The sequence below is a fragment of the Falco cherrug genome, chromosome 8 (genome assembly GCF_023634085.1).
Source record: "Falco cherrug isolate bFalChe1 chromosome 8, bFalChe1.pri, whole genome shotgun sequence".
NCBI classification, from domain to species: Eukaryota; Metazoa; Chordata; class Aves; order Falconiformes; family Falconidae; genus Falco; species Falco cherrug.
In genome coordinates this window covers 45,508,852-45,524,921 of record NC_073704.1, presented here as the reverse complement: position 1 = coordinate 45,524,921, position 16,070 = coordinate 45,508,852, and the positions used below count along the sequence as shown (strand labels likewise).

At 60.1% G+C, this 16,070-nt stretch overlaps 1 protein-coding gene across 2 annotated transcripts in view; it reads right to left on the bottom strand.

Annotated features, from left to right (window-relative positions):
- Positions 1-15,535, bottom strand: part of PCDH1 (protocadherin 1) — a 53,071-nt gene extending 37,536 nt beyond the window's left edge. For both annotated transcript variants that reach the window (XM_055718731.1, XM_055718732.1), the window contains exons 1-3: positions 15,210-15,535; positions 8,582-9,396; positions 4,790-6,982 (exon numbers count right to left, since the gene is read on the bottom strand). In XM_055718731.1, coding sequence (XP_055574706.1) covers positions 4,790-6,982; positions 8,582-9,396; positions 15,210-15,273 — 3,072 coding nt within the window. In that variant the 5' untranslated portion in view covers positions 15,274-15,535. The remainder of the gene's footprint in view (positions 1-4,789; positions 6,983-8,581; positions 9,397-15,209) is intronic.
- Positions 15,536-16,070: the final 535 nt, after the last annotated feature.

Below are 16,070 nucleotides of genomic sequence, written 5' to 3'. Positions count from 1 at the left end.
ACCAATGGGGAGGGAAAAGTGACAGGGAGCAGGGGGGGCGGGTGTCACTGCCCCAGCAGAGCAGGGGGAGACATCAGAAGACAGGGACAGAGAGGGAGCAGACACAACTGAGAAAGAAACGAGGGGGGTGAGGTGGGAAGAAGTCCCACACATGCAGGCTAGGGAAGCCTGTGTTCACCGCAGACCAACACTGGCTGCAAGGGCATCAAGCAGGGGAGAGAGCCTGGGGGTCTGAGAAGTGAGAGGAAGAGGAGGGCAAGGAGGAATGAGCAGCATCTGGCTCACAGGGTGGAAAGAGGAGAACTAGCCAGAGCTGCCAGACACCCAGGCAGCCCAGCCTGATGTGAGGAGCCCCGGGCGGGTAGCACAGGCTGGATGAGCCTTCAAGGGTGCAAAGTACAAGGTCCCAAGTGCTGGTGCAGCCGGGGACTGTCAGGCAGGGGAGAACCAATGCTCTCCTTGATGGGATAGGGACATTAAGCACCACTGCCTCTTTGCAGACACACTAACAGGAGTGGTCACTTGCCCAAGGCTGGATGTTAGGTACACTCCAGTGTCACCTCCCACCGCATACAGGCTGTGTACACCCCGCTGCCACCACTCCACACAGTACAGCTTGTGCATAACCCTGTGCCACTTCTCCCTGTGGTACCAGCTGTGTACCCCTCATGCCCACTCCGCCTGCAGCACAGGCTGTGCTGCCACCTCCCCTGGGGACAGAAGTTGCACCTCCCTGTGCCACCTTCTCCCACAGGAGACACAGGCTGCACTCCCTGCATCACCTACCCTCAGCGCACAACCTGTACACATGCCTCTGCCACGCCCCACCACCGAGACCATGCACCCCTCTGTGCCACCCCTCTGTGGAGCAAGGGCCGTGAGAGCCCTGCTGTCAACTCCCACACAGGGCACGCAGGCTGAGCACACCCCACTGTCACCTCCCTCCACAGCACAGCCTGCACACACCCACACTGTCTCTGGCTGTACACACCAGACTGTACCATGGGGTTGTTCATCCCTCATGGCTGAAACTCTTCATTTTGAGGTCCCAAATGCCCCATGGTGCTCCCCCAAGCTTAGGCACCCCTCCCTGCCATAAACCAAAGTCCCCCAGCACAGACCTGCCAGGAGCCACTGCACATTCCTGCCTTGTTCACAGGGCTCTCAGCATCCTCACCGACAGCCCAGAAGCCAGCACAGTGTACAACCCACTCCTCGCCCCCTCTTGTGCTCCCCCACCTCCACAAGCACGCCACTGATGGTCACAAGCCGCTGTGGATTCACAGTTTTGCAGAACCCAGTCATCCTTCCCTGCACAGCTAGGGCTCAGGCCCCCACACTACAGCCTCTGGGACCTCACCGACACTCTCCTTCATTTGGTCTCCGCACACCAGAGCCAAATCTGAACGAAATCCAATTGATCCTGGGAGCAGGAGCTGATTTGCAGTGCCTGGGAACTGCTCCCAGCACAATGCCTTTCTGAAACTGGGGAAAAACAGGGCAGGTCCCCCATGAACTCTCAGCTCCATCTGCAGCTCATTGCTGGATCCATTTATCAGCTCACTCCACATGAACGACCTTGAGAAAATCCACTGACCCAGGACAGTAGGGGACTTTCCCAGACATCTGCCAACACCTAAACCTGCAATTTATGAAGACTCTAAGCTAAATTCTAAAACAAGACAATTTCATTTCTGTCCATTACAGTTACAATATTCCTCTTATCCCCACCCTGCAGAGAGTAATTAATACTGCACCGTGCTCCTGAGCCTGCAGGCAGGTGCAGGCACCTCTGCTGAGCTCGCAGTAACATGCTGAAGTTAACACCACTCCAGCCAGCTTCTCAGATGGTAGGGGGCTCTGTGAGGACCTGGGGCGGTCTTCAGCTTTGCAGCCAGGAAAGGATGGAGCATAGCCCCCTCTGGTATCGAAAGGGCCCAAAGCATGGAGCCTGGGAGACGGGCAGAAGAAAGAGACACTCCCCACACCAGCATCTGGGAGGCTGTGTTCTCGCCCCGGGGTTCATCAAAGAGCTGCCGAGGACAAGGAAAGAAGGGAAACTTCTTTCAGAAAGTTCCCAAAGGGAAGCAGATAGCAGCGCTGAGCCAAGCCCCCAGACTGCCCTGCCCAGCCCTGCAGGGACTACTTATTTAGGTGGTTGCTGGTGTCTCCTTTCCTCCTCTGCAGCCATCGCATCTCCCCGCAGGTCCCAGCCCTGCCTGCCTAGGAGGCCCAGACACTTCCTGGATGGTTCAAGATAAAACCTTACGCTGTTAGCAAAACAAACTAGGAGGCTGTGAGAGCCAAGGCTGGCACAGGGCTGAAACCACCGAAGCCAGAACCACTGGTTTCCCCAGATAATCTAATCTCTCCCAGCGCCAGAGCTCCTCTCCTCCAGCAGCCTGGTGAGGCCAGCTGGAGCCCCTGGGGAATAGGTGAAGCTGGTGTGACGGCAGGGATGTCTGCCCCAGTTTTCCCCCAAAGAAAAATCATGAGAAAGATTTTCTCTTTCTCTCAGGGGGGGCCCTGAGATGTGATGTTTGGCTGGAGGGAGGGGGTACAGGATGGCCCCATCCAGGGCCTGGGGAAGGGATGCTACACTGCTCCAGCCTGCCAGGACCCATCCTCTCTCCAGCCTGCTGGAGACATGAGCCTGAGCAAGCCCCATGGCAGCAGCATCACCCCCCACCTGCCTGGCAGGAGAGGCTGAGCCATCTTTGCTGGGAGTATGGCTGCCTGGTTCCATTGCCTTCCCCCAGCCCCACTGCCACAAGCAAGCCTCCCTGGGAGGACCTCTCCTTTGCTGCAAGGGTGCCCATCACATCCTGGGTTGGGGGGAGCACCTTGCTTCGGGTGTTTCTACCCAGCGCTGCTGACACATAAGGCTCCATCTGCAACCGCATGCATCCTCATTTCAGCACTGCGGCGGGTGAGAGGCATCTTCCAGCCCTTGCTGACAGGATTTGGGTCATGCTAGCCAGGCACCGCGCAGCCAGGATATCTGTTCCTCCATGTGCTGGCTTGGGACATGGGTGGGTCTCAAAAGGATGTGGGGGTGAACCAGGAGAAGATATGCAGGGGGATGTTGGGGTGGAAGAAAGCTGGGCTGGCTGGTCTATGGCTCAGACTGCCTCCACGTCCACACATGTACATGTATGTGCATAGGTACATGCATGTTTTGAACCATGTCCTGGAGGAAGCTGTCTCCTCAGAGGGCCAGGCAGTGGCTGGAGATGGAAGATGTCAATCTGGGGAAAGTGGTCAGTACCATGAGACCTCTGGACTGGCCACGCTGGGGCACAGTGGAGGGCTTGTGGAGATGGCTGGCCCGTGTGAGCATCGCTTCTGGCTGCTGCAGGACCTGGGTGCTCCAATGGCCAAGGACGTCGAAAATATGCCTGGGAATTGCTGGGAGCAAGAGCATCTTCAGGGGCATCAGGGAAAATAAGGCACAACTGGTCAAAAATAGAAAACTTTATTGAAGTCAAATCCAACAGGGCAGCTGAGCCCAGCCCCACGGCAGGAGCCCAGCCTGCCGCTCACCGGGATACAAAGAAGGGAGCAGGGGTCTCCACAGGGCGCAGAGGGTACAGCACGGTGCGGAAGTTGGTGGTCCTTACCCATGGGGCCCCAGGAAGAAGGCAAAGCCACAGGCACTTGTCCCCCCTCTCCCTCCCTAGCTAGTTAAGGATAGACCCGACAGGCGCCAAAGCAGAAACGTGGTGCAAGCTAACTGGCCAGACAGCCGAAGGAAAGAGGGTCCTGCAAGCTCTGGGCTCATCCCACAACCTCCTGGGACACCTCCAAGCTCCAGTGCACACTAGCGAGCAGCCCTTCCCAGTCCACAGCCAAGACCTGCCTCTGCCTTGCCCTGCGCACAGCAGAAACCCCCAGCTAGACCATGAGCAGTGACCTGACCACAGCACGCAGCAGAGACCCCAGTGCCCCGCTCCTCCAGCCCGAGCATGAGAACCCAGCCCCAGCCCCGGCTCACAGCCGGTCCCGTGCCACCTGGGGGAAGCGCCCCGGCCACTGGGATCCGCTCTCCCTCTCCACAGTGGCTGCAGCATGGCTCCCGCAGCTCTGGGCCTGATGCTCACGCTAAGGGAAGCCCAGTTTCCACCGTGCTGGCTATGGCAGAGGGCCCAAGCCTGGGGGAAGCCAGAGTCTGAGCCTGGGAAAAGGCAGAGCTTTGCTCCTCCACCCAGCTCCACCTGCATGGGCAGCCACAGTGCGTGCAAAACTCCTTTTCAGGCGGCTTTGCACAGGGATGGTGAGCACCAGGAGAGCTGGGCTGGCAACAGCAAGGCTAGGACCTTTGCTGGAAACTAGCTGCCCAGAGCTGCACCAGGAGCTGCACCAGTCTCTCCTCCCCACAAAGTAGAGGGATGGATGGGAGGGTGGGCATTGCCCTCCTCCTCAGTGCTCTTAAAGCCAGTCCCCAAAAGGGACCCAGGTGGGTGGGATTCCCTCCCCGGAGCTCCACATGCAGAGGCACACGCATGCAGCGCCCTTCGTATCACCATCACCCAGGCAGCGCCACCAGGACCCAGCCCCGGGCGCTCTGGCAAGGGCTCCAACAGTTTTTGGTCTCCCCCCAACCCCCGTCCCATCCCCTCCCCACCCCACAACCAGGCTCCGTGGCTCGGCTCCGGGGCAGTCCTCTGCCAGCCCCCAGGTCACACATGCAGGGCTGGGGGCCAGTCCACGCTCACTCCCACACCTCTGTCCAGATGGCTCCCCGGTGCAGGGGGGGGGCCGCTGCCGGCCTCAGGATGAGCTCTCCTACCTGCTTATTGGTGTATTTCTGGGGATTGGTGCGGTAGCTGTAGTCCGAGTACTGCTCGGAGCCCGTTGAGTTGTTGTCCCCGGTGCCAACAAAGGTGTTAGTGGCTGGCAGGTCCTGCACCACTTGGTGCTTCTTGGAGGCAGAGGGCGACTGAGGCTGCAGCTGGATGGAGGGCAGCGGTGAGTTGGAGCGGTAGTGGCGACCCAGGTCTGGGCTGCCCGGCGGGTAGTTGAGGGGCAGGTGGATTCGGGGGCTGTCGCTGACAGAGTCATTCATGAGGTTGAACTTGAGTGATTTCTGCAGCCCCGTCTCCTCCTCATCCTCCGTGGGCTTGGGCGGCTTCGGAGACTTGCTCTTCTTCACCTTGCTCTTGCTCTTACCGCTCTTGCTGGCCTGCTTGGGTGCATACAGGTCCTTGGTCTCCTTCTTGCCTGCCTGGTAGCCGCTCTTGGCCTCCCGCTGCCGGCAGTAGCGCACCAGGACGACCAGCACGATGACCAGGGTGACGGCCACAATGCCAGCGATGACTCCAAAGAGGATGTTGCTTCGCTGCTTGCTGCGCTCATATTCGGGGTCTCCGGCAATGTCTATGTCGAGTGGTGTGTCCAGGCTGTGCCCCACCAGTGTGTCCAGCAGTGTGCGGTTGGCCAGTGTCTCGTTGACATAGAAGTGCACCAGTGCTGTGCCGTGACGTGAAGGCTTGCCCTTGTCATTGACACGCACTACCAAGCGGTGCAGGCCATGGTGCTTGCGCAGGATCTCCTTCTCCAGGGTGATGTCTCCACTGTGCGGGGAGATCTGGAAGAGCTCGAAGGGGTTGCCTCCTGTGATGCTGTAGGTCAGCTCTGCATTGACACCAGAGTCAATGTCCTCCGCCTTGACCTTGCTCACCTGCTGGCCAGGGCTGGTGTGGGGCAGGATGTGTTTGTAGGTAGCATTGGAGGGTGAAGTGATGAAGGGAGCATTATCATTCTCATCCAAGACGTTGATGGTCACCCCCACATAGGCAGACCTGGGAGGATCCCCACCATCTACTGCCTTGAGTCGGAAAGTGTATGTGCTCTGCTGCTCCCGGTCAAAAGAGATGCTGGAGAGGATGGTGCCAGTGCCATTTTGGATGACAAAATCCCCATTGTCTTGTTCCACTGACAGCTGAATGCGGGCGTTTTCTCCTTTGTCAGCATCGATCACCGTCACCATGCCCACAGGGCTGAGGGGCGGCATGTTCTCCATCACTGAGAAGTTGTAGCCACTCAGCATGAACTTGGGGTCATTGTCATTCCTGTCCATGACGTTGATGGCCACAGATGCTGTGCCCTTGAGGCTGGGGCTGCCCTTGTCTGCCGCCACCACCAAAAACTCATAGCGCTCCCGCTGCTCTCGGTCCAGCACGGCCTTCACCCGGATCTCCCCAGAGTCAGGGTCAATGGTGAAGGAGCCCTTGGAGGAGGGGTCCGTCACCAGGGAGTAAACTAGCTTGGCATTGGAGCCACTGTCAGCGTCGCTGGCACTCACCTCCATCACCAGGTCATCAGGCTCATTGTTCTCAGGGAATGCCACCTCGGTGAAGCTCTGGCTGAAGACAGGAGCATTGTCATTCACGTCCACCACCTGCACCTTCAAAGAGTTGGTGCTGGAGAGGGGCGGGTTCCCCGAGTCCACTGCTACAATCTCAATAGTGTAGTCCTTCACTGACTCGTAGTCCAGTGGCGTGGTGGTCTGTAGGAAGTATTTCTTCTTGCTGTCACTCCCTGTTTCACTAGCCTGCCGCAGCTGGAATGGGACGTCACCAGCCACCACACACGTCACCACAGCATTTTCACCTTCATCTCGGTCGGACACCTGCACCAGAGCCACTGCTGTCTCTACTGGCACATCCTCCGAGATGTTTGCCATGCCATCCTGGTGGGTGACAAGCCCAATGCCCCGAATCTCTATGGAGGGTGCATTGTCATTCATGTCCTTGATGGTGACCACCACCTGGGTACGGGCGCTCTTGGGGTTGGCCCCCTTGTCTTTGGCCATGACAGAGAACTTGAGGATGTTGACGTCCTCACGGTCAATGGGCCCCTGCACAGTGATGAGCCCCGTGGCGCGGTCCAGGCGCAGCAGCCGACGCACCATGTCTGAGGCTTGGTGGAAGGAGTACTCAATTTCAGCGTTGGCACCCTGGTCTGAGTCGTTGGCTTTCACCTGTGGGATGGAGGGAGAAACGGTGAGCAGGAGGGCAAGGCAGCGAGAGCCCCTCCACAAACTGCCACGCTGCCCATCATAGACTCCTCTGGGTACAGCTTGGGGGGAAAAACCAGGATTTCCTCTTCTGGGGCCAAGACTATGGGGCAAAGAGCCTGAGACCAGCAGAGCAGCTGGGAGCGGCCCTCTGGCACAGAGGCTTTTCTTTGCTCTTCCAGCAAAACTGGCTGGGCCGGTTGGCCCCACTCCTGTCCCGGCCAGCTCCGGCATGCAGGGAATCCTCCAGGAACACTTGCCGCTGCGACCCAGGCAGCAGCAGGGAGGGAAGCCTCTGGCTGTTCCTGCTCCACAAAACCCTCCCCAAGGAGAAGTTGCAGCAGCTGCCTGGCTGAGGTGAGGATGAGGAAGTGGGAGCTGAGGATTTGTGGAGCTGCAGCAGCTCCATCCCGGCATTCAGGGATGCATCCAAGAGGGGACCAGGGCTGCCTAAGCTCTGCACAGCACCAGCCATCCCTGCCCACCCATCAGGAGTTCTTCATTCACATAAACCTGCCTCTACGCCTATTATTTGCTTTCTAAAGAAGATGAGGTTTGTCTAACATTTGCCTCCCTAATCGGCTCTCCGAGCAGCCTCTTCTCTGCACCATTTGCTGCTCCGCCGTTATCTTGCTCAGCAGATTTGGATGGAGAACGAAAGTTGTTAAATGTAAATTCCACCTTTTACCTCCACTCACAAAAAAGGCGGAAGTCATTTTCCCCCTGAAAGATAAAAGCTGAGCAATGGCAGCATCGGCGTCTCAGCCCATTCTCCTCCCGGCCATGCAGCTCCCTTATCTGCTTCCAACTTCCATTCTTTTAACAGTGAAAAATGAATTCTTAAAAATTTCACATCAGAATTAGCAAGCAGATGAGAGCTGGCTGCGCACCGCTTATTAAGATGGCAGCTGCAGATAAACAGATGTCGGCTACTATCATCTCAATGCCCCCTCCAAGCCAAATCCACCAAGATCCATCCCCTTGGGCTCTGCGGGCCAGTTTGCACTGCTGCCCAAGATGGGGCAGAGCCCCTGGCCCCTGCAGACACCAAGGCACCCCCAGAGTCATGGGCAGCCCCCCTAGACAGGCAGCAGGGATGCTGCCTGCCCCCCATCTCCTGTGCAAGCCTGAGTTTCCATGGAGCGGCCAAGGGAATGCAACTTATGAAAGGGTCTATGTCTTGTCTGCGGGCAGCATTGAGACTGGCCTGGCATGAAGCCAGACTCCCCGTGGACCTCGGGTCCCCGCCCTCTCCATAACCCAGAGCCTTGCTCCCATGTACCCGCCAGCCCTGCTGCCACCCCACAGTCATGTCCTGCAGCCCCTGATCTGGCTGCACCTTCCCACCTATCCTTTCCAACATTGTTTTAGCAGATGTGATGTCCCTGGGACCTGCCTGCCTGCTGGCCCCAGGTGACACTGTGGGGTCCTATGCCTTGCAACCCTTCTGGGCTCACTCCTCCCTTGAGGAACTGTGGCAAGTGGCCGTATAAATGCTCCCCCGTTGTCCCTGTTGCAGCCAGGTAAGAGAGATGGGGAGGAGAAGAAAGCCCACACACTCACCTGAAGGACAGAGTGCCCCACAGGGCTGTTTTCAGAGAGCTCCGCTTCATACAGAGCCTTCTCGAACTTAGGTGCATTGTCGTTCATGTCCAGGATGGTGATGCGAAGCAGGGCGCTGCTTGCCCGTGGCGGGTTGCCTCCATCCTGCACCTTGATGGTCAGATCATAGGAGTCCCACTGCTCCCGGTCCAGGTTCCCCATGACAATCAGTTGCGGCTGCTTCTCATCCTGATCCTCCGCCACCTGCAGTCCAAAGAGCTCCTGTGCCTCCGGACCAGCCGTCAGCTCATAGGAGGCAACACCGTTGGGGCCTGAGTCCCGGTCCATGGCTAAGGGGATGGGGAAGAGTGCCCCAATGTTGGTGTTTTCAGGGATGGAGAGGGTGAGAACAGGTGAGGCAAAGTTGGGGGTGTTGTCATTGATATCAAGCACCTCTATCTGACCCTCAAGCAGGCGCGGGCTGCTGTTCAAGATCAGGTCAGTGATGGACACTTCAAACTCCAGGAAGCAGGGCTCTCCAGGCAGGAGGTGCTGGCACTCACGCAAGCTCTCCCGGTCAATGGAGGTCTCTGTGGTGTAGATGTCCCCAGTTTTGCCGTCCACACGTAGGTACGGGGCCCCCACCTCCAGCTTGTAGAGGTGCCCCACATCTGGGAAGCCATAGTCGGAGGCCAGGCTCCCTATGAGGGTGTTGGGAGGTTGCTCCTCCTGCACTTTGTAGACCACACGTGTCCCAGAGACCAGGGCAGGGAGCTGCAAGAGGAGCCACAGGCCCATGCAGGATGCCAGCTGTTTCATCCTGCGCTGCAGGGGAGCTGCAAGGAGACACAGACACTGGAGGTTAGGCAGCCCCAGGCCCCCAGGACCACTCTGCTCCAGCCCACTTCCCTGGTGCATCCTTTTTGGTCCATCCCCTGTGCCATGCAGGGCTGCACATGGTCCAAAACAGCCCCCCAAAAGGATGGGGCTTCAGGGGCTCACCTGGCAGAACTGGCCCCAGCCGTGGTTTCCTGGCAGCCTCCGCAAGCAAGTGCCCAGGAGGACCAGTCCCAGCTTGCAAAGTGCCTGCAACGCTCTGCTTGAGTGAGCAACCCAGTCATTGAAACCTCGGCCCTGGCTTCCTCTCACTTGCAGGAAGCCACTCCTGCCACTGTCCACCCTCTTTGTCACCATGCAAACTGTAATTAGACCCAAGGAAGCACACTAACAGGGTGGACTGCACGCAGCCTGCTGTCAGCGACCCAATGGGAGCCAGCCAGGCTCAGAGACAGCTTCTCACCACAGAAACACAGGAGCATTGTGTGTCACGCACTGCAGGGGCACTGCCTGCCACGCACGGCAGGGACACAGAGGCACTGCATGCATCTGCCAGCACTGCAGAAACAGGAGCACCAAAAGGGGGGCAGGGGCTCTGCCTGCTCTGCAGGGATACAGGGCTGCCACCCACCCAGCCCTGCAGGAACACAAGGCAGCACAGGGATGCCACCCATCCAGGACTGCAGGGACATGGGGCACTGCCAGGATACAGAGCTACCTCCCATCCATCACTGCAGGGATTCAGAGCACTGCCTGTGCTGCCGGAGTAACACCCATCCAATCACTGCAGGGACACAGGGCACTGCCATTGCAGGGACAGAGCAGCACTGCCCTCCCTGCACTGCCGACACAGCAGCACTGCCAGCCTCCCACTGCGAGATACGAAGGCACCACCCATCCAGCACTGCAGGGATGCTGAAGCCCCGTGCACCATCCAGCCTGCACTGCATGCGGGGCACTGCCATCCCCCTGTGCCCCTCTCAGACAGAGGGGTACTGCCCAGCTCCGTGTTAGGGGGACACTGACTCACCGCCCACCTTGCACTGCACTGCAGGCAGACCCCGCAGGGCAGACCCCGTGCCTCCCCGCAGAGCAGCGGCACTGCACAGCCCCAGCAACACTGCAATGGTAGGCACAGCATCTCCCCTCTGCTGCAGTCACTAGGCAACCCCACACCCTGCACCAGCAAATACTGTTCCCTTCACTCACTGCAGACACACTGTTCCACCATTCCCTACCACTCCAAACTGGGACACTGCACACACACACTGGGTGCCCACCCTGCCTGCAGGGACAGCCCCGCGCTGCCCACCCAGCACCAGTGTCCACCCCACCCGCTGCAGAGGCAGTGACAGAAGTACTGCCCCCCTGCATTGCAGAGACACACACTGCACACGCTGTAGCGCAGGCACCCAGCCACTGGAAACCTCCTCCCAGTACGCACACACTGCAGAGGCAGTGCCAGGCGCACTGCCAGCCCCATAGAGACTGTCCGCTTCTGCGTCAAGCCACATGCCCTGTCACCAAGCCTCTGCCTGTTGCTCTTCTCAGCCACCAGCTTTCCTATCCCCAGCTTTCTCTGAGAACACACCCTCCTCCAGGGTCAAGGTGCACCCTTGCAGCTACTGCTGAGCCATGAACATGAAGGGGTGCAGCCCAGCTCACCGGCACCCAGGAAGCCCAGTGGCTGGGTACCCTAAAATCAACACCCACAAGGATCTGCCATGGCCTCACAGCCACAACCCTCTCTCACCACTCCCATCGCTCCCTCTCTCCATACTCTGCACCCAGCCTGTGGGACGGAAGGGCACTCCTCCACCATCTCCCCTCCACGGTGCCACATAGCAAATGCCTAATTCCTCATTACCCCGACGTTTTACAGATCCTCAACAAGTGGAGCATCCTGCACTGTCTACCCTGGCACTTCCTGCAAGCCAGCAGCTCCCAGTCCCTCCACTCTGCTTGCCCATGGGCAAGTGCCCCATCAGTGGCAGGGAAGAAAGGAGCTCTCCTGCCGCAGGTGAAAATACACCTCTGTTTCAGGAGATGAAACTATGGTCCTGAAGCCTAGCCTGACCCTTGTTCCATAAGCATCCTTCATGCTGAGGGCATGCATAACTGTCCAGAGTGGTGCTGCATGCAGATACCTCCGAGATGCACATCCCCAGGAGGAAGGGAAGAGGCAAACAAGACTTGTTCCCTCCCTGCATGGTGCTGACGATGGAAGTGAGAAGTTGAGCAGAAACACAGCACGTCTCTGCATCAATACAGGCAGAACCCAGCAACGCATGTATGTGCACATGCGTGTGTCTGCACTGAGTGCGTGCATACCCGTGTGCACACTACGAACATATGGCTATATGTACAACAGAGCACGACTGCTTATCTGTAGGAGAAAGCATACCTGTGCATGCATGCACGCTAGCACGGTGTGCAGGTGTGCCACACGCATGCACGCACAGCGAGGAGCACATCTGTGCCTGCACCAGGAGAGCCTGTGCACCAGACACAAGTTTGCATTCCTGCACCAAGCGCACGTGTGTGTGCACCGGGTGACGCGTGTGCCTGTGCAGGGGGAGCATGTGCGCATGCCCCTGTCACTGCCGGGTGTGCATCTGTGTGATGTCACCCTGTGCAGGGGTACTTGCACCTTGTGCATGTGCATACCCCGGCTGGGTGACACACGTGTTTGCCTGCTGCATGCGTGTGCACTCACACCAGATCCCCCACGCATGTCCACCAGCCTTCACAGGGTGTCCAAACCCACACTGACCATCATCATCCCGTTGCTCTGTGCTCCCTTTGGAAATGGCTGTGCGGTGAGGACAAGCGGAAGAGGAAGGAGCCCCGGCCACTGGGAAGGGGCTCCCAGAGGATGACCCAGCCGGGAGAGGCACCCGCACTCACTGGCAAACTGTTTGCACAAGGCTGTTTGCACTAGGCTGGGCCATGACTGCCGATGACGTAGTGCCATCCTGACTAAGCCTTGTTGTGAGGTGGAAGATCACAGGTAATGGTGAAAGTCTCAACGCGGTGCGATGCCTCACATGGCCCTGACTGAGCCAGGAGGGAGGGCCCCAGAGCCGGAAACGTCAGGAGCCCTGTGCCAGCTGGAGGAGGAAGGGAGTCACCCAAGGGTGCCCAGAAACAGTGCTTTCTGCTCCAGAAAAGGGGTTGGAGCCTGAACCCAAGTCCCTTTCCAGCAGGTGAAGGAAACTCCCAAAGCAGGGAGGCTGGAAGAAGAGATGGGCTGGGAACCTGAGTGGGACCACCACCCCACAAGGGACTGCTGATGGGGCCTTGGGTTCACCAGGGTAAGGGATCCTGCTTGGCACCAGTGAATGACACAGCGCAGACATGAGAGCCCAGAGCTGGGTGTGAGGAGGAGGAAGAGGAGGAAGCCTCTACCACCAGGGAAAAGCACGTCTGTGCAGGAGACAGGCTTCCCAGGGGCCAGTCCAAGGCATCGGACTATTTTCCCATGGGATCTAAGGACCATCCCACACTTTCTTCTCCGGTGCCAGGCACCTTTTTCCGACCTGCTGGCAGAGCACAGAGCACTTAAAAATAAAAACCCCTCCCAAAACAACTATTCCTCCGCACACACAATTCTCCCTACGGGGAGAGTGTGAGGGAGACTGAACCACATGAGAGAGGCGTTAGTCACGCTGCTTAATGCATGACTGGGAAGCTCTCGGAGGACAGTGGCATGCAAAATCCTACCGAATTCAGCCATCCCCCCCCCCCCAAAAAAACAAAACCAAAAAAACCCAAAAAAAAACCCCAACCAACAACCCAAGCTCTAATGAGAGAGGTTACAAAGCACCAAGAATTTCAGCATCTGCTTGAACAAGCCTGTGCTCCCTGTGATTCCCACAGCCCCTTGGCCCGGTTCCACAGAAGGCAGCACCACTCCGGGAACGGGCACCAAAGTCCACCCTCTTTATTGCTCCCAACGGCTGATTGCGTGGCTCGGAGCCACACTTACAAGTCTATCCAAACCCTGCACTAAGCACACAAGTACTAATCCGCTCCCCCCCCCCCGTCCCCCCCCCCCCCCCCTCTGCCCAAGCTGTACTCTGATGCTCGAAGCTGGAGCAACATCCAAGCAAGCAGCAAATGCTAATCATGGCTCCACTCTGTGTGAGGGGCTGAGATCAAGGACCATATTGTCCAAAAAGCGGCCCCTGATGTTCAGTCTTGCATAGAAGGCACGGATGGGCTGAATCCCGGGCATTTTGTGGCAAGTCCCACAGTCTCCTTCGGCTCTGGCTGCCACTGCGGCTGCTCTGCATTTATGCAGGCAGGGCCCAAGCACCCCGAGCCGAAGCACCCCATGATGAGGAACCCCACTTGCCTGTGAACAGCTTTACCCCCAAATCATCTCTTAGAGCTGCACGGTGATGAAAAGAGGGTGAAGCCCAGGGCCCTCCCTCCTTTTCCACATCATTACCAATTGGCAGCCAGCGAGGCAGAGACCTGTCAGAGCCTCCCAAGGGTGGCAGCCCCCATCCTCCCACCCCAGGGGTCCCCCATAGCCCCTGCGGGATTCTGTGGGCTCCTGTCCCCTCCTGCCACCGTCCCACCCACCGTCCAGACCTGGAGGAGGGGTGTTGGGGGAAAGGCAAAAATAATCGCGGGCCTGAAGCACCCGGGCAGGGCCGCAGGGAGCCGGCTGGGACTGCGGCCCTGAGGGGGCTCGGGGAGGGGTGGGGGGCTAGGGGACCCCCTGCCGCTCAGGATGCGGGGGAGCGCCCTGCTTCCCGCCGGTACCTTCCCCGGGAAGGGGAATGGAGGCTTCGCTGCCGGCCCCTGGCGGGGCTGCCCGGGCTGAGGCTCCCGCAGCCGGCGAAGCCCCGGCAAAGCGCTCCGCTCCCCGGCGAGCGCCGGGGGATGAACGCGGACCCTCCCGCCAGCCCCGCGCACACACACACGCACACACATATATACACACACACGCAGACACCCGTGGAAAACACGCGGGAGCCGCTCTCCCAGCCCCAGCTTCCCACTCAGCCTCGCATACAGGCAGGGAAACAGATTTTCGAAGGCGCAGGCATGCACATCCCGCTGACACACTCGCACACACACACACCCCGCTCCCATAACACACACCAGCACACACCTCCCTCCCCGCACGCCAGCGCAGCCCGCTCCTCGACACGCACACCGCCCCCGCAGCCCCCCAGCCCGGCGGCACAGGCACAGGCAGGGACCCCCGCGACGGCCAGGGGCGCGCACACCTGCCGGCCTCCGCACCCCGCGCCCCTCGCACAGGCACAGCCCCGCTCCCAGCACCCAGCGCCCGCCCCGGTTCCCAGCTCACCCGCAACTTCTCTCGCTCCCACGCATCGCGCACCCCGAGCACCCGCCCCGAGCGCACACACCCAGGGGTGGAAAGGACACACACACCCAGAGCCACCCCCGACGGGAAGCGGAGGGGGCGGAAAAACACGAGCTCCCCCCGACACAGCCGCGCACCCACAGTCACCCCACGCCGCCCACCCTGCCCGGGCCGGAGCTGGCTCCGCTCCCGCGCCGCACAACAAGTGGCAGCGCCGGGCGAGACCGGTAACCGGGAGCCGCCCGGCCGCTGCTGCCCGCGAGCCCCGCGCCCCCGGTGCCGCCGCCCGCGCATCCCGGCGCGGAGGGCAGCAGGATGCTCGCCAGCGCCGCTCCCGCCGCCGCCCGGCCCCGAGCTCCCGCACAGCGGCGGGTTCCCGCCCGGGGCACCCCGCACCGCCCCGCACCGCTCCGCACAGCTCCGCAGCTCTCCGCGGCTGCGGGCTCCCGGCCCTGCCGCAGCTCTTACTTGGATGCGGACAGCGCTGCGCTCCGTGCCGGCCCTTTGCGCGCTGATCCAGCGGCGTCTGCATCGCCTCCTCCCCACCGGGACCGGGCTCCCCCCAACCCCCCGGCTCCTCTCGATCGTTATTCACGGATGAAAACCCAATTAAAAAAAAAAAAAAAAGAAAAAGAAAAAGGGGGGGGGGCAAAAAAAAATTGTCCCGTGGGAACCGCCCCCCTCCCCCGGGCCGGGGCTGCGGTTCCTCCGGCGGAGCGGCGGCGGCAGGGCTGGCGGCAGCCCCGGTGGGCAGCTCCGTCCGTGCCCGCCTCCGTCCCTCGGTGTGTGTGAGGATGTGCAAGGGAAGCGCAGCGCAGGCACGGCCCCTTCCCCCCCGCCCCCCCCGCTGCCTCCGCCTCTCGCCGCCACCACGGGGAGGTGGAGCTCCGGCTCCTTATCAGATCCCCAGCCCAGCCGGGCCGGGCCGAGCGGGCACCGGCTGCCGGGCAGAGCCGCCTGCCCCTCGCACCGCCCGGCTCCGGGCTGCAGGCACCGCGCCAAGCCCCGTGGCGGTAGCGAGGGGGGGATCCTCGGAGCCACCCAGGACCCCTTCACCCCCGGGGGCCCCTCCACTCCTGGCCCGCACACGTGTGGGATGAGTCTCTTCTTTCACTCCCCTCTTGATGTTTTTAATTTATTCATTCATTGATTTTTCCACCTGGTGCTTTGCACTTCCACAGCCCCGCCGCGCGGGGAAGGGGGCCCGGAGAGCAGCGCACCCGCTCTGCTAAGGAGAGGGCCCCTTCGTGGGAGCGAGCCCACCGGGGGGCTGCGCCCACCCCTCCTCAGATCCCCCCAGCCGAGCAGGGCTCCTGGCAGGCAGCCAGC